At 57.0% G+C, this 17,951-nt stretch overlaps 1 protein-coding gene across 4 annotated transcripts in view; it reads right to left on the bottom strand.

Annotated features, from left to right (window-relative positions):
* The window catches only part of ZNF236 (zinc finger protein 236), a 99,534-nt gene that overhangs the window by 20,302 nt on the left and 61,281 nt on the right, over positions 1 to 17,951 (bottom strand). For all 4 annotated transcript variants that reach the window (XM_045085241.1, XM_045085238.1, XM_045085240.1 and 1 more), the window contains 10 exons: positions 17,432 to 17,583; positions 16,011 to 16,114; positions 12,605 to 12,756; positions 10,817 to 11,029; positions 8,341 to 8,623; positions 5,022 to 5,125; positions 2,968 to 3,333; positions 2,088 to 2,233; positions 1,754 to 1,994; positions 1,201 to 1,380 (listed from right to left, as the gene is read on the bottom strand). In XM_045085241.1, the coding sequence (XP_044941176.1) occupies positions 1,201 to 1,380; positions 1,754 to 1,994; positions 2,088 to 2,233; positions 2,968 to 3,333; positions 5,022 to 5,125; positions 8,341 to 8,623; positions 10,817 to 11,029; positions 12,605 to 12,756; positions 16,011 to 16,114; positions 17,432 to 17,583 (1,941 nt within the window). The remainder of the gene's footprint in view (positions 1 to 1,200; positions 1,381 to 1,753; positions 1,995 to 2,087; positions 2,234 to 2,967; positions 3,334 to 5,021; positions 5,126 to 8,340; positions 8,624 to 10,816; positions 11,030 to 12,604; positions 12,757 to 16,010; positions 16,115 to 17,431; positions 17,584 to 17,951) is intronic.

Here is a 17,951-nt window from a genome sequence, read left to right as displayed (position 1 = left end):
AGATATATACAATGAAAGCAGGAAGGTGACCGAACTACACAAAACTGAAAGTTAATGTCTGCCGCCTGACGGCATCCAAAATCCCCCGTGCCACTCCAAACCAAACTCCACCCAAGAACAGATTCGTGTTTGTCATATACAGTAAAAGAAATAAAAACACTCCCTAAAAAAGAAAGCTTTTGGTTTCTTTCTGAGTAACTTCACTTTCTATTGCACTCACACGTTTTGCAAAAATCTCCCTGAAACAGGAGTCTGTTGGCCTGGCCTGCGCCCCGGCCAGGTCGGTCTGGCGTTCCGCCCACCACCACTTCCCGCGATGTAAGGTAAAATGCTCCCACGCCCGCCATCACGCCCTCTTCGCCAGGGACAGTGTTCTGCCTCTTAGCACAATGTTGTCTTTATCTTCAATGACATAAAGACTGCTAGAAGGCTTAAAGAAATTAGTATTAATATTTGTTATTAGCCTTAATAAGGCTAATATTAATTAGCCTTAATATTTGTACAACACTAGAATAGTGCCTGGCACGTAGAAGGTCACACAGATTGCTGCTAACGTCACCAAACAGCTAAGGGTCACACGGCCGAAGCACACGGACAAAATTCGCTGCTGGCGGAGCGAGACGAGAACGTGCGGAGGGAGTTCATGGCACCAAGCACAACGCGATCGCGACCGCGGCCGCCCTGGCACCAGGACACCTTCGCTTGGTGGCTGACACACAGGCCTGGTTTGCCGAGTTCAAGCTCTCCCGGACGGTATTTCCTACCTGTTTCCACACCTGTCAGTACCGCAGCACACCTGGCACTGTCCACACAGTCTTGCAGAATTCCGAGGAGGGTAAGCACCTAGAATGTGCCCGCACACGTCATCCCAGTCCCAAGAAGCTGCGCTGTCTGCTGTCCGTGGACCGAACCAGTGTGATGGGACAACAGACTCGAGCCAGAAGGACGTGAGGAGCTCTCGCTGTTCCTTTCTGGTGTCAGGTTTGAGCTGTGACACTCTGTCACTAAACCTGAATGTCTTTCCCACATTTATTACAAAAACTACAGAGCCCTGGCTTTATGGCAAACTCCATTTTGCAAACAAGAAATCTACACATATACGTACATACACTTACGTGCACACACACACACACACACACACATGAACAAGGTATGCTCAAATCGCAGGGGAGAGAAGGTTTAAAATGTGAAGGAACTAACCAGAGATGGTCAGGGTGATCTCTTGGGGAGACCCCGAGGACGACGCAGCAGTGGGCCCAGCAGCCTGCGCCAAGACCTGGCTCAGACTGGAGTTGTTAATGGTCAGGGTGATCTCATGGGGGCCGCTGGAGCCGGACGCCAGGCCTTGCGATGTCATCACCTGAGCGAGGTCTTGAGTCCCTGGTCATCATTACAAAACAAAACAAGGCCGGATTTTAAAATACAGTAATCTTCTCCTTCTTTATATTAAAAATAATTAGTGAAACTGTTATTTCAATCAAAAATTTTTGATTTTGAATCAAAAGAAGATTCAAAAAGAAAACATCGGTCATCTCTAATTCCCTCGTGCAGACAGAGGTAAGAGAAGCTTACGGGGAAACGGGAAGCCAGCAGGACCACGGGAGCAGGTGCAGGCAGCGATCTAAGCACACAGGGGCGCACACACTGCCTGTCGCCGGGGAAGCTTACGTAAGCTTGGGACATCAGATGTGTGCCGAGCCTTCCAGAGACGGGAGGGGCAGCGGTGTCCTAACTGCCCATGGCGCTCACTTACCACCGCTGCTGGTGGTCATCACGGGGTCCTGCTCCGACAGCGGGCCGATGGTCAGACTGGCCGATGTCACGGTGGGCTGCAAGGTCAGGCCGGGGATGGGCTGGATGACGACGCTAGCGGGGACCGTGCTATCCTGGGTCTGAAGAGAGCCGTTCTGGGAGGCCAGGCTGGGCTCCCCAGGCAGCTGCTGGGTGAGCAAGCTGCCCTGCTGTAGCGTTTGCTGCAAAATACTCGGGTCGATCTGCAAAGCAACCGAGATCCTCATCACAGCACGTTCACGCTCACGTGGGGCTCTGACCCCTCGAAGCCCCAGGCACCGCGGCCTGCACCCTACCTGGAGTGTGATGTTATTAATGCTGGAAGCATCGATGCCCGAGATCTGCACATTGGGGCCGACCAGGTTGGCGGCCAGCTGTAACTGCACGCCCTCCAGGGTGGTCAGGCTCCCGTCTGTCAGGGACACCGTCCAGTCGCCGCCGGCTGCAGGGACATAACGAGGATGAGTTCCTGACGGGACAGCAGCTCACCTGCATTTGGGGCTTTTTATACACCTGCGTGCTACCTACCAGTTACCATGGCCCGGTCCACAAGCACTGCTGCTCCCTCCACATAACACACACACACCTCAGCTAATTCAACACAGAACCAACCCTCTGAACTGACCATAGTGTTACCCACCTTAAACACCCAGAAACAAGGCTCAAAGACATTACACTGATTCATTAGCCCAGGATTTATAACAGCAACTAATGATCCTGTTTTTCCAGGCTTTAGTCACTCCCCAGGTCACTATAGGGAAAGAAAGCCTCAGGGCATGTCCAATAGCTAGAAACGGTCACTCCATGTGGATCCACGCAACCCCTAAATGGCTACAATGTCACACATTTCGAGCACCAGGTGACCCAAGATCAGTAAGAGAAGTGTCCCGTGTCACGTGCGCTGCTCTAGAGGGGGTGTCCGTGGCATCTCACTGTGACGTCTCAGAGGACGATGACAGAAACCCACATTTAAAGCCAGTAAGAAACAGCTAGAACAACCGCCCCGGCACCCCCAAGCCGATGTCGTGAAAGGAAGAGACGGAAATGGAAGGTGACTCGCCGAACAATGACACCGGCTGTCCCAGCGGCCCGTTCCAGGAGCTTTCGAGGACTAGACATGCCGCCCTGCCCCCGGCAGGGCCCCCTCCCCCGGGACCCCGCCCGCCGCGGGCTCACCGGACACCGAGGCGGGGAGAACGGCCTGGCCCAGCAGCCCCTGCTGCAGGACGCTCTGCTCGAACGGCCCCGCGAGAGCCGAGTTGTTCATGATGAACACGTTCGGGTCGGCGGGCGCAGGGCTGAGCAGGTTCACGGGCTGCGGGCCTTCGGATGAGCTCCGGGCCGCCGGCTTGCGGGCTTTCTTCGGGTCGGGCTTGTAATGGAACTGCATGTGCGTCTTCCTGCGGCCCGACGTGCGGAAGCGCAGCTCGCAGTGCGGACACTTGAACGGCTTGGCCCCCGTGTGCAGACGCATGTGCACCTTCAGGCTCCCCTTCGTCGAGAAGGCGTTGCTGCACACGTGGCAGCTGAAGAGCTTCTGACCTGCGGGAAGGCCGGCCAGGGGTCAGGGCGCTGGCGACACCGCACCCACGGGCACCCGGAGTGCTGACCCCCAGGGCCTGTGGACTTGAGGGCGAGTCCCGTGCTCCCACAGGACACCCTGCAAGGGACAGAGAGCTCGGCAGAGACGCCGAAGTGAGCCCGCAGCCCACACCGCGAGCCCCGTACTGTCACGGTGCCTGGACACCCGCAGCACGGGAGGCACCGCCGCCAACCTGGAGCCTCGGCAGCAGCCAGCCCCACCACACCATCACCCGCCCCTCGGTACACGACGGGCACGGCCATGTCTCAGCACCCCTCACACCCACACGGGGGGACAGCGGCCTGGAGCCTCGGGCTGGCTCACACGCTCAGCCCCGGAGACACCCAGGCTCTTCCTGTGCCCGGGGCATGACAAAGGCCATGGACGTGGACCTGAGTGCCCGGTCCCCCACCTCCTCTGCCCCGGAGAGGCTCTGAGAGGACAAAGGCATCCTGGTTCTGTGCTTCCCTTAGGGCTCCCGGAAACCAATACCAATTTTCACTGACCAGGGTGGGCACACCGGGACTCACCCCCGAGGGCGCCTGCTGTCCTAACCCTGCTCACAGGTCCCAAAGGTCACCCAAGGAGCCCAGCGTGGAGGGGAGGCGTTCCTCACAGAGACTTTTCTTCCTGTGGCTTATGCGTGGGAGCCAGCCCCGAGTCCCGCGTGTGCGAGTCATCCCGAACGCTGCTGGCACAGGCCGTGAGAGCGACTGTCCCCCCACCAGACCTGGGATGCCGAGAGGACCCCTACTGGTCCTCGGCAACTCAGCATCACTCGAGAGACAGACACACAGCGCCCAACTAAGTGACAGAAACACTGTCTGCAGAAGGGACACGCCATGTTCACGAATCTACTGAATTCCAAATAGTGACCTACCAGAAAAGAATCACCAGGCTTTACGTAAATGTGCGGAGTTTCTTATGTACATTTTTGGTCAATTCTATGGGTGACCAAAAATTAAGAATGTAAATTAGTTTGAGAGCCAGAATCCTCTACCATGTCCCGAGAGTTCACCATGTGCCGCTTCCTAGGCGATAACTTGAGGCTCAGAGGAGCGGCTCAGGAGGGGACACAGAGCTCCAACCCTCAAGGTGCGGAGGCTGCCCCCCAACCACAGGGACACAGGGATGCCCTGTGCACAAGAAGCGAAGCCTCGACAGGCTTTCATTAGGACAATTAATTCACCTTTAGTTCCTCAAATGAGATGAAGGGAAAAATACGGCCATTGAAAACTGGACATTAATGTTTTTCCTTTATGACATTTCTGCCCAAATAAAAAAAAACTACCTGTGAACTATAATGCGATTTGCATTTGCTGAATCCCCAGACCTTGGAAAACCTCCACAACCCAAATCTCTTTGGCCTAAATGAAACTAAGAAGCAATTTTCTTAACAAGGGGTTTGAGTCTGACTAAAGAACAAGACAGCGTCCAAGCTGGCATCTGAGACCAAACTCATTCTCCCCTGTGTCACCCAGGTCATACTCCCCAGGTCAGGAATCGAAAGTCCTCGTACTCTATTTCTTCGTTGTTCAGGATTTTTAAGTTTTCTAGGATCCCAAAGTACTTCTGTGGGCAAGATACCTAGGAGCAAATCGAAAATGCTACCATAAGGCCCCACGTGTGACCCAGGCGCTGTCCTTACCTGTGTGGGTCTTCACATGGCAGTCCAGAGTCGACTTCACAGTGAAGCTCTTCCCGCATTCGTCACACTTGTACGGCTTCTCTCCGGTGTGGATCCGGACGTGCCTAGCATTAGAAGGCATTGACATGAAGCCTTTTCATTCTAATTTTACATCCAGTTACAAACAACCTCATAACTACCCCCATAATGAAAACGATGTGTTAGTACAGGCTGAATAAATCTGGCCAAATAAAACCTTTAATCTTCACTCTACACAAAAACACCACAAACGAATCCAGAAGAAAACAAACAAACAAAAATCTGCAAGACCGATGAAAACCGGGCTTTTTTAGAAACCAAACAGTGCTCTGAGTTGGTAAGAAGGCGAGAGAGTGGAAGAGAAGTGGAAGCGCATGCAGCACAGCGCCCAGAAGAAACGCGCGGCCGAAAACCCCACAGAAGGGTTTGACCCACACGCAGCCTTTAAAAGATGAAAATGGTATCGTTTCCCCCATCCTCGCACCGAGCCCGGTCGGGGAGCGTTCAGAGACCGGGCTGCGTCAGAGGCACGACCCGTCCGGACGCCTGCTGGCAGCACCTGTCAGTACCGGCCCCCACGCACGCACGTGCACAGGGACGCACGCTCGGCGCGGTGCTGGTGCGGCGCTGGCACGGGGCTCTGTGGTGCCCACGCGGTGCTCGTGCAGTGCTCATACCGTACCCTGTGGTGCCGCGCGGTACTTATACAGGACACTGCAGTACTCGTACGCTGCCCGTGCGGTGCTTGGCAGTGCTTGTATAGTACCCTCTGGCGCTCATGCGGTGCTCATACAGTACTACACAGTACTCGGTAGTACTCATAGAGTGCTCTGTGGTACTCAGGCGGTGCTCATATGGAGCCCTGCGGTGCTCACGCGGGGTTCATGCAGTGCTTGTATAGGACTCTGCAGCTCCTGTATAGTGCTCTGTGCTGCTCGTGCAGTGCTCATAGAGTACCCTGCGGTGCTCACGGAGTGTTGACGCAGTACTTGGACGAGTGCTCGTATGGTGCTCGTACAGGACTCTGGTGCTCAGGTGGTGCTCAGAGTAGCCTGTCGTGCTGGTATAGTACGCTACAGTGAACAGGCAGTGTTTGTGCAATGTCCACGTAGTACTCTGCGGTACGCACAGAGTACTTGTGCGGTGCTCCATGATACTCGTGTGCTGCTCGTACAGGACTCTGCGGTGCTCATGCGGTACTCGAGCGGTACTACTGTAGTCTTGCACAGCAGTCGCGTGGTGCTTGTATAGTGCTCACCCAGTACTCACGCAGTGCTCATGCAGTGCTCGCACAGTACTTGTGCAATGCTCACGTAGTGATCGAATGTGGAGGAGCTAAATGCTCATACTAGGGTGTTATGGGATAAATTTTGGAATTCCCCAAAACACGACACTACATCACCATTAACAGGAAAGTAATGGGAGTGCAGGTACTGACCAAGACGTCTAAGACCCAATGATAGGTAAAAATTAGTAAAATAAAATCACAGAACTTAATGTTGACGTAACATGCGGACATTTCCCAAACCACGCCTAGGAGACGGCTGCCGGCTGTGTGTGAGGAGCGGGAAGGGCTGTCTCTCACCTGCCGGCCTCCCGTGCCCTGCCCTGCTCCTGCTCTCCACCCGGCAGCTAACGGCCAGGCTGAGCCCCCCACAGCTTTCAGAGGCAGGACAGATCGAGAGGCTCAGTCAGCCGTGAGGCCGTCCTGCACTCCGTGTCGTGACGCAGACACATCCGCATGTGTGACGACGGAGCGGTTTCTCCCCGTGACCCTATGTCCCAGCGGGCTACCCTGGGCTCTGCCCACAGGCTCCTCTCCTGGCAGGGGTCCAACACGGTGCGTGGGTCCCCACAGCTTTGTCCCCACCGTCTCCACACAGGCGGCCCTGGGCCTCGGGACAGTCTCATCTGGGAGTCCCACCAGCCCCTCATGGAAGCCGGCTCCCACCCGCTGCTCTGTGCGCTCCCTCTGGCGTCCCTCCCACCAGGCCGCACTCCACCTCCTTCCCAAAGGCACCCGGCGCGCTCCTCGCTGCACGCTCTGCTGTCTAACTCCCCAGGCTCGACGGCACTCCTCACGTCTGGGGGAGCCCGGAAGGGACGCTGCCAGCTCCCTGTGGGCTCACGCTAATCCCCCCTCACCTGCCTCTCCGTCGCCCTCACTGGAGCACCTCCCACCCCACGTGGGAAGCAGAGGGCAGGCTAGCCGTCACCTTCTATGCTCACTGGACAAGCGCGGCCAACCCAGGAGCCACTCTGCCACCAGCCCCTGTCCCCTGCGCCGCCCCCGCGTGGAGAGTCCTGAGAGCAGCCTGCTCCATCACCCACCCACCCAGCAGGGCGCTGGACTGCCCTACACCTCCACCCATCGGCTCCCTCCTAGAGCAAACCCCCAGAGCCCGTGTGGTGCTGCAGGACGACACACGGCGTCGCATCTCTTCACCCCAGGCTGTGCCTCCCCACAGCTCAGCGTCCTGGGCTCCGGCTCCTCACCGGCCTGCTGGACTTGACCTCACGCTAGTTGCTGCTCTCGGGCTGACTGGCCCTAATCTCAGGCTACCTCATGACACCGTCACTGTCCACCCGGAGTGTGCCTGTGCCCTCGCTCCCCACGTGGACCAGCACTCGGGGGCAGCGGTCCCTGATGGGGTATGCAAGCCTACGCAGCTTAGCACCACGCTGTCCTCAATAAAGAATTCATTTTCTTTCTCTTTCCCTACAGTAGCCCACTCCATCCATAAGATCTGAGACCCCCAGGGGCTGCCTGAGTGCGGACGTACCAACCCCACGTGCGCTCTGTCCTGCACACGCGGGTACTTAAAGGCTGGACTTCTAAAGTAAGCACAGTAACAGTTTGATTGCGATGCTGCTGATTGAGTAGAACGAGCGGAACAGCACAGCGTGAAAGATGTCCCGCGAATGCGCGCTCTCCCTGTCGGCGTACGCAGCAGGCTGCCCCTCACCTTCCCGCACCGACGTGGGTTAGGCTACCATGACCCTGTGACAAAGATCAGGAGGAGGACGGCCCCCTCAGGACTGTGGTGACCTCGGGGAAGTAACCAAACCCGCGGAGAAAGGGGCACTGCTGACACCAGGGCCGTTGCGACGCGCCCATGAGCCACGCACAGTGCACCGCGTTCTCCCCCACGTGCCCGAGGAGCCTGAACAGAAGCTCCCGGATCAACTCCGGCCTCCAGGAGGCACCCGCTTCAGACATGGACCTCCCCAGCCTCGCAGAGGTGACGGAGGCGCCGACGGACGCCGTCTGCGGACGGCGAGAACTGCGCGGCCGCCTCACCTCACCAGGTCGCTGGGCTTCTTGAAGCTCTTGGGGCAGTAGGAGCAGCAGTTGGCGAACTTGGGCTCGGCCTCCAGCTCGGCCTGCCGGTCCTTCATCTCGCTGATGCGGTCCTTCTCGGCTGCCGACTGCACCAGGACCTGCTCCGAGACGGTGGCGCTTTCCTGCGGCCGGATCTTTGCCAACTGCGCCGTCTCCTCCTCCGTGAACGTGATGACCTCGGGACGAGCCTTGCGAGAGGCACTTCTGTCAGAGTTCTCCTCTTCCTCCTCCAGACACACATCTACACCAAATACAGGACAAAGATCTGATCCTAATGAAAAATGAACTTTTCACAAAACAAGTAAAATGCAACCAAACAGGTCTGTAGGGTTTAAAGTGGGTTACTCAGTGACACTCTACTCGGGATGGAAGAGTCTCCTTCCCACCACTAGTCCACGGGGACACCAAGCTGGGTCCCCAGAAGGGAGCGGTACACCTTGGTCACCTTGTCACGACAGTGCCAGGTGGAGGAGCGGCCCAGCAGAGAGCCCCGAGATCACCGGTCCCCAGCAAATAAACACAGACACTCGCTGACCACTATGGGCAAAAACTGAATGATCACATAAAGGAAACCAACAGCCTGAGACAGAAGATGGAAGCAGAAAATTCACAAAAAAACCTAATTAATGAGTTATCAAGAAAACCCTTAAAATACAGACATTTAGGTATCCTCTCAGTGGGACGTAAGGATGCATTTACACCGATTAGGAACAAGGAGAAGGTGCTATTAAATCCAACAGAAGGAAAAGAAGCCGGCGGGGCGCGGGAGGGCAGAGCGGCACAGACGGCGAGAAAACCTCAACAGATGCACTGAGCAGCCAACGGACGGTGGCCGGCCCCACACTAGGGACGAGAGCTGCCGGGATGTCTCTGTTCGGATCAAGGGAGAAGGCGAGGAGGTCAGGGAGAGGAGAGAGAGGGGTCGGCGGGGAGGGCGAGTGGACGCGGAGGACAGAATAACATCTGCGAAGACTGGGGCCCTGGGGCACGTGGCCCCTCTGACACAGATAACGAAATGTGGGGAGAAAGTCCGAGAACCCAGTCTATGCAGTGGGGCCGTGGGAGGGCACAGGGCAGGAAAACGGAGGACAATGCGCAGGGACAGAACCCACGGCGTCGGGCCACACGGGCTCACCACCCTCACACATGAGACAGAGGTCAAGCCTACGACGCCAGGGCCGCGGCGGCTCTTCCTCGGTGACCCCAGAGGGGAAAACACCGCAACAGACTATGGGGGCTCCCACCTGCGCAGCCCAGGGCAAGGCCGCGAGAGCCCCCAGCCGACCCGCGGGCAGAGCTGCGACGTGAGGGGCCCTCGGCCGACGGGAAGGACACGGCCCTGGTGCCGGAGTCTACAGCATCTCGTGAAGGCTACCGTCTCCTCCCGGCACTTCACGCCCCACGGGACAAAAGGGGAAATAAAGGGTTCACGAGGAAGGATGAGGCTGAGGAGGCGGCGCTCCGTCCTGACAAAGCCCGAGAGGCCAGACACACCTACGGGGAGGGCACGAGAGCCGCCGCTCTGCAGGGAAGCCCGAGCCGTTCCCATCTGCAGGCAGGTCAGGCACGTTTTAAAGACATTTTCCCCACAATGTAAGAACGAGCTACAGGGCTATCACATCGCCAAGCACCCCAGGAGACAGCCGTGACCTTGAGGCCGGGGCGAGCACCGAGCACACGGGGGTGAACAGCCCAGGCCAGAAGCCAGCAAGCCGCCAGCCTTCCGACAGCTGCGAGGGCACCAGCCCGACGCTCACACGCTTGCCTCCCACTCAGTCCATGCACATCACGCACCAACTGCGTGCACACAGTCAGGCCTCACGCTGGGGACAGAACCCCGGCGAGACAGGCCCCCAGTGGGGCCAGGACTCAAATGTCACACGGTCCACACAGACAACGGCACGTTCCTAATACTGGCATCTCACCCGTGGGATGTGCTCGAGGAAGGTCGCCTCTGTCGAAGGGAGGACTGCCCTTCCCAGCGGGAGGGGGCGCTCCCCGCGCGTCTGACCCAGCCGGCCGAGATACTGCCACGCACCCCCCGGCCGGTGCAGGGGCGCAGCCTTCCCTAACGGCTGGCCTCGCCGGCTCTGGGACAGGCCAGACAGAAGGCCCATGTCCACCCAGTGGGAAGGACGTAACGGAGCACGATGGGCTCCCCCGGGGCCCCTGGAGCCCACGCCCACGCCAGCGGAGGGACCGCCACCAGCACGGGCAGCCGGGAAGCCCGCGTCCCTGCCTGTCAACAAATTACTGTGTCGACCTCCAGGTGCATCTGCACGGCTGTGGCCGGCCGGGGGTGGCGACCGGTGAGACGGGTCCCTGCTCCGTCCCCGCTGGACCCTTCCCCAAGAGCACGGCCTGCGGTCACGGTCGGGAAAGCAGCTAGTTTTCCCCACGACTTGCCACAACGTGTCGGAGTATCAAACCATACCTGCTCCGTCCGCCTCCCCTGCGGCCGCCACCGCGGACGGCACGGCCTGGTGCCTCTTCATGTGCTTCTTCCAGTGCACCGCGGTGCGGAAGGCCTGCTCGCAGAATGGGCACTTGTAGGGCTTCATGCTCATGTGCGTAGCCATGTGCCGGGTGAGGCTGCCGTTGGTGGTGAACGACGCGTTGCACACGCTGCAGCTGAACGCCTTGACGCCTGTGACGACGGAAACACGGTCAGTAACCGCATCTCGTTGCCGGAGCATCGTAGGTCGGAAGCAAGCGAGGACACGTCCGAGGAGCCACAAAACCAAAGACCACGTGTCAGCCCGGGGCTTATTCTGGGAAGTGGACGCAGCGTGTCTTATGACTAACGTGCTCGTGGCATTAAAGCCGCTGCTCTAAACAGACCCCAAGTTCTCTCTGCCCCTCTCTGCCCGTCTCTGACAGTCCAGCAGGTGACAAGTCGTGCATTACGCCCTAGAAAGTTTTCTCAAATCCACTCACCATTCCCACGGCCGCTGACATGGGAACTGCCCCCCAACACCGGTGTGCAGCTGCACTTCCCAATCCAGCCCTCCGGGAAGGCCGTCTCTGCTCTGGACTGAAGACACAGAGGACACCCTGACTGTCTAAGCACCTCGCTGACCGGCCACGGCTCCCTGTCCAAGTCGCACAGGCTCCTCTCTGCTATGGGGAGCAGGCACTTCCTAACAGGGCCTTCCAACCGGCCCTCGCTGGACCTGCCTCCTAGGGCCTGTGACCACCAGCTGTGACCAACCCTACAGAGCCTGTCCTTGTTCTGTGGTATGTTTTGATTTTCAAATACAGCCTTACACAGACACGGGTCTTACATACATTAATACAGGGAATAAACACTCTGAATTTATTAAACAGATAAATGTAACATATTAAAACATTATTTAACTGCAAATCATATTTCTGATAAAGAATATATTAAAAACTCTTTAAAAACTGAACGATAAGATTTCAAACAATCTTATTTAGAAATGACACAGGATTAGAGGAGCTGCTCTCCACACGCACATGAAGGAGGCCCGTGTCCTCACATGAAGGAGGCCCGTGTCCTCGGCCACTAGAGAAAGGCCCGTGAACCCCAGGAGCGGACACCGGCCCTCTCTCCCAGGGACCGTCGCGGTAGACGGGACCAACAAAGCCACGAGCTGACCAGAGTGTACGCGGGCACCCCGCCGTCTGCTGGTGGACACGTACAACATGGCAGCCACTTAGGAAAAGAGTCTGATCAACTCAAAGGTTTGAACAGCCACCCCGGGACCAAGCCATGCCAGTAGCAAAGAAAGAAATGGGAACACGTCCGGCAAGCCGCACACACGTGTTCACAGCAGGAGGACCCCCGTGCGCCCAGAGACGGGACCCACTCCAATGCCCCACAGCGGACGAGGAGTTAGGGAAGGGGTCCGGGGTCCATCCACACCACGGAACACCGCCCTGCTCCACCAAGGGGCAGCGTGCTGCCTCCAGTGCGAGGAGCCCTGGACACGCGCTCCGTCAAGGAAGCCGCATCCGCACGCTTGCACATGGACGGAATGTCGCGGAAACATGTGCTTCCGGAGACGGCAGCAGCCCCCCCCCCCCCCCCCCCCGGTGCCCAGGGCGGGACCTGGAGGGGACACGGGGAGTGAGCGCTCCCCGGTCCAGACCTGCTTCTGGCTGGGGCCGGCACGGGCTAGAATGAGGCGGGGGTGACAGCCGCAGCCCACCACCGCCACACAGCAAAGCGCAAACGCCCCGGCGCGAGGCAGACAGTGACCTGTGTGTGTCTTCTCGTGCGACTTGAGGACCCCGGAGGAGACGAAACCGCGCCCACAGAGCTTGCACTTGTAGGGCTTCTCCCCAGTGTGGGACCGCACGTGCTGCTTCAGGTGGCTCGACTTCTTGAAGCCTTTGCTGCAGTACTCACACCTAGAAACAGCACGGAGAGCACACGCGTCAGTCCGCAGCACGGGCACAGGCGGCACATCGGAGACGCGGCAGGAACGGTTCCGCCAGGATCACCGGACCACCGGGCGTGAGCGTCGCAGAGGCAAGGCGTGCTCTCCAGCATTTACGAAATGACATGACAGCAATAATGATTTGTTAAATCAAGTTCTGCTCAGGGCACCTGAAGCCTGAACCCTACTCTATTATTGCATTATCAGTAAATCCTACAGCAATACCAGGAGGCATTACTATCTGACTAATCAGAAACTAACAGGAAAAAGCTTTAGTACACACTTTCTTCTTTAAGTCGTACGACACACTGTGAAACCCACTGCCTCGGGGTCAGAATCACTCCTGAGTCCAGACACGTGGAAATGCCAATTCATCTGCTCTTTAGGTTTATCAAACCCTTGACAGAGCAGAGTTCCTAGCTAGTGTTGAAGAGCATGTAAATGTACAGTGTCCTCTTACCCTAAGTTAAAGAATATTTTAACATTACTCCAAGGATGAAATAATTATAAAGTACTTCAAATTTCTTATTCACATATTATTAAAAACTAAAAACAAGATTCAGAAATCTGTTCCATTTCCCAGTTTGAAGCTGTAGGAGGACGTTAGTCGCGTCCCAAACTGCCGTCTCTGGGGCCCGCTATCTGCACAGGGCAGCCCGCGCCCGCTAACGTCCACGCCGAACCGGAAACTGACAAATGGGAAATACATTTCAAAATCTCACTCCGTGACACACGCTTGGTCTCGTGAGGGCACCCCCGGAACCAGAAGAGCAGTCGACAGCACTCACGGGCTGAGCTGAGAGAGAGAATGCCGCGGACGGAGCTGGGACCTGTTCTGGTCCACACGGCAGCAGCAGAAAATCCCCTGTCTGCAGAACAGAGTGCGTCAAACTCAACTGTGTGATGTTTGCTGACAAAGACCCTCTGAGGCTGTCTCTGAGCTCAAACCAACCAGCAGCACCGGGACTCGGACGGCAGTCCCGTGGAGACAGCCACCCTCGGAGGACAGTCCGAAGCAAGACTGTCCCCACCTGGCCCCAGCCAGGCTCCCACTGCAGGACCAGGCTCTGCCCACGGAGATGGGGTCCTTCTCTGCCTCTGAAATGCTGCTTCCCCTCTCTCCTCATGGTCGCCCCCTGTCCGCTCTGCCGACCACACAGCTCTTGTCCCAAAGTGTCCAAGGACAACCCAGGTCACAGAATGCAACACGGAGGACATGCTCTCCCCTGGAGGCGCCGCGTCGGGAGGACTCATGGCCGTCAGCTGCTCCGTCGCAGGGCGGAGATGCCCAGGGAGACGAGGGGACACCCCAGCCACCAAGGGCAGGGTCCACAACAGAGCCCATCGGTGCCCAGTGCCCAGGAAGCTCAGGGAGCTTCGCTACTCTCTACTTGTGTCACATGGTGAGGCAAATGGTAGAAACAGAATGAAATTAGAGGCTGTGGCTCCAGTTTCTTAATGTCTTGGGGAGAACCCCTGATCTCTTTGACAATCCTACGAAAGTGACACACCGTCTCCTCAAACAACGCACACGCAACCCTCCCTCAAGGCTGGTCCACCCCCACCTCACCTGCCACTAAGCGGCCCCGGTGCAACCTCGGAGCGCCCTCCCTTTCTGATGAACACGCACGCCCACGGCCGTAAGCGGAAGCCTGTCCACGGATAGCTCCGAGCGCACAGTTCCGGCTGGACTTTTCCCCGTAATCCCAGCCTGGCGGAGGAGCCAAGGTGACACCGTCTCTGCAATACCAACCCTGACGATACAAAACCAAGTCTGGTCGGCCTTAGCGCCAGAGCCTGCTCCCCCAAGAATCTCCCCCTTTCTAGGGCAGCAAATCCTTCCTTCCAGCTGCTCGGGTCACCTCCTCTCACAGCGACACCTGTTAGAAAGGCCCAGATGGAGGGTCCTGCCCTCTGGCTACTCCCCAGGACGGCAGCGCCTGCCTCGGTCAGCTGCCACACAGCGCCAGGCACGTCTCCTGCTCTCTCTGGCCCCACGGCCCCCAGCAGGGCCCCGTCTGCCATGCACCTCACTTACTCGTTTCGCTCACGTCTTCCCACTAGAACGCAGACTCCCGAGGACCGAGGGTTTCCCTCTGTTTCGCTCACTAACAGAGCCCTAGTGATTGGCATATCGCGGGTTCTTAACAATTACTAAATAAACGCATGAAGGAGGCAAGCCTGAAAGTCCACCGACACCCAGACAGGGTGTCACAAAGGAATCATGAGAAAACGTTAGATCCATCCCACTTGAAAATGCCAAAACTGCGTCCCAACTGAGCACTAGCAAGTACGTGCTCACTGGGCGGACGAACGTGGGAATAAAACGTGAGGGCGGTCTCAGACACCCCGGAGCCCATCTGTGCGTATCTCCCTCAGACTCCACGGATTCCCCCCAAATTAGAATCCCCTGCGCTGACACAGTTTTGTACTTGCAAGTTCATGACGATCTCAGGAAAATACACTTCCAAAGGCAGAAAAGCTGTGGTACCAGAACAGCAGTTCAACATGCTGGAGTCTCACACAAGGCCCAAGTCCTGCGCAGTCAGCCCGCCTCTTGGACACCAGATACTTAATGGCATGAGCGAAGTTAGCCAGTTTTAAAAGCATCAGTTAGGACCGCTTATTTGATGTAGGAGAGCTCACCATTTTTTAGGGGTAACTGTAAAGTACTTTTTGTTAAATGGCTTTGGAAAAAATTACTAGATTTTCAAAACTATTTTAAGCAAATAATAAAATTATTAAACTATTACAAAGCCAGGACTATCGCAAGAAAGTAGCTCATCATCGTGTTTCTCACAGGACGCATACAGCGGAGTTGGGTTTTGTAAGACTAAGGGGATCTTATTCGCTGTGGCATGCACGCCCTGGAGCGCGCAGGGGCAGGAGCCAGACGCCAAGTGCAGCGCGCTCCACATGCCCCGGGACAGGCACACAGGGAGTGTCCGTGACTTCTGAGAAGTGGCAGTGGGAAGCCACGACACAGCCACTCCACGTCCAGGCCGCAGCCTCCCAGCCTCGTCCCGTCCCTCACTGGGCGCAGAAATCTTAGCAAGGGAAGCTCTTTTGTCTCCGATCCTTTCCTCACAATGAAATGGGGGTAACGGGGGCCCCGTTCAGTTTCTGGGAGAGGCCGATCCCACAGGCCCGGAAGGGAGCGCATGCACCGGGCACAGCCAGGCTAGCGGCGCGCCGCGGCGTCAAGCTGTCCGTGGGAACGGCTACCTGTAGGAGCGCCGGCTCTGGTCCTCCCCGTCCTCCAGGAATCGGGGACGCTGAGTCCGCAGCTCCAGCTCCTCCTGGGACGGCTCCTGGATCAGTCGCGTGGTCTAAAATTTAGCAGAAGTAGAAAGCAGACGACCTAAATGTCTACAGATAGAGGCAGAACAACAAACAGCTAAGAATAAGCCATTTACAAGTGCAGGTTCAAAGGAGAAACTCCAAGCACCTCCCTGTAAGCATCTGACTAGACTGACAGGAAAAGTCACTCATAGCAATGTCATTAAGTACTTGTTTACTTTCCGTTAATTTGCTTGAATGCAAACTTTAGCCAAGCACGAACCGGAACTCTCCGTATTTTTTATAGATCTGAGTAAGTGACCCCTCAGCCGCTCTCCTCTTACTGAGAGTGAACACAGTCCTACTGCGTCGCTTGTCACACAACCACGGGGAGAAAAAGCACGTTGTCTCCGCTGGGAGCAAGGGCCCGCCAGTACCACACCTTCCCGACGCAGGTGGGCGAGCCGGCGACCACAGCAGGAGAGGACACGGATGTTCAGTGGGCAGGGGGAAGCTGACCTTCAGGGTGCGCACAACATGCCCAGGACTGAGTGGTGAAGAGCCCACACATGTGCGACGTCTGCTCCCCTGACATCCGTGAGCAAAGCAGAGGACCCCGCTCCACTCCGAGCACTGGGTGGGCAGCCGGCCTCAGGGGGCTCTGGGGCGCAGGGCAGCCACCCCGAAACGGCACGCTGCCCACTGCTGAGACTCCACCCGCCTTCAGCACCGGAACTGTGTGGTTTCTACGCTAAGAGAAGTGCTCTGGAAAGTTCACGGAGGGTCGGGCCTATCCCTTGGAGAAGCTCCAGCACTGGCCCTGCTCTTTCCCAACGGCGGCTAGTAAAGAAAGAAAACAACCGATGCACCCACCATTTCCCTACTCGTGAAAACTCTCCCAAAATGGGAAAATCAAAACCAAAATGAAAACTTAAATGTCTCCAACTACACTGAGTAGAAATTTTAAATGACGTGTTTAAATATTCATTTTTCGTATTCCAGCATCCCTCCTATTACCGTTCTAAGGTGTAAGGCTCCACATTTCAGATTCCACCACTACAAACACTCAGGTCGTGTCACTAAAGCCACATGATACCCTCCACACGTGATTACACAGCCCTTTCCTGACTTTCCTGACTTTTAACCTGAAGGTAAAATCCCTCCTCATAGGACTGAAATCTCTAAGGAAAACGTAATGTCTGACGGGAAAAGACGTGTACGTGAGCATCTCAGCCTCCCAGCGGACGCCGTCATGTGGCCACGAGAAGTAAGCCCGCCCTCCGAGGTGTGCCAGGCCTGCGTAGGACAGAGCAGGCAAGAACAGAATGAGCCCACCGCTGCCACACACCCCTTCCGTGGACACTCACGACATTCATGGCGTCTGAGCTGGGGACCTGCAGTAGGTTCTGCTGGTGGAAGCTGGTGGAGAGAGCCTGTGATTCCAGCGTGCTGGAGTCCTGGAGCTGCTGGACGGGGGCAAGCGGGGGCTGCTGGCCGTACGTGTCCGTCATGGTAAAGCCTGGAACAAATCAGAAAAAACACAGCTCGGCAAGAAATACTATAGTCAAGCCAAAAAACGCCAAAAAAGCTGCTTTTACAAATAAAGACTGCTACTTCTTGCAGGGGGTTAGCCCTCGCCAGCAGGCTCCAAGAACACCTGCTCACAGGCAGGAGCCCGTGCCCAGCACTCACCCTGGCTGGCCACAGGCTCACAGACGAGCCGTCCACATGGCAACCCCACCGTCCCGACCTCCACCCGGTCACCGGTTCTCGGCCACAAACTACGTGCAGAATCGTCATCAGTGGGGCTTTCCAGACACCCTGAGCAGACCCCACACAGCCCACGCGCACACACACACACGCAGCCCATGCGGAAGGTTATGGGGC

This window comes from Mustela putorius, unplaced genomic scaffold, assembly GCF_011764305.1.
Source record: "Mustela putorius furo isolate JIRA1106 unplaced genomic scaffold, ASM1176430v1.1 tig00000835_pilon_pilon_pilon, whole genome shotgun sequence".
Classification (NCBI taxonomy): domain Eukaryota; kingdom Metazoa; phylum Chordata; class Mammalia; order Carnivora; family Mustelidae; genus Mustela; species Mustela putorius.
The sequence above is the reverse complement of the archived record's forward strand: the minus strand, read 5'-3'. Positions and strand labels throughout refer to the sequence as shown.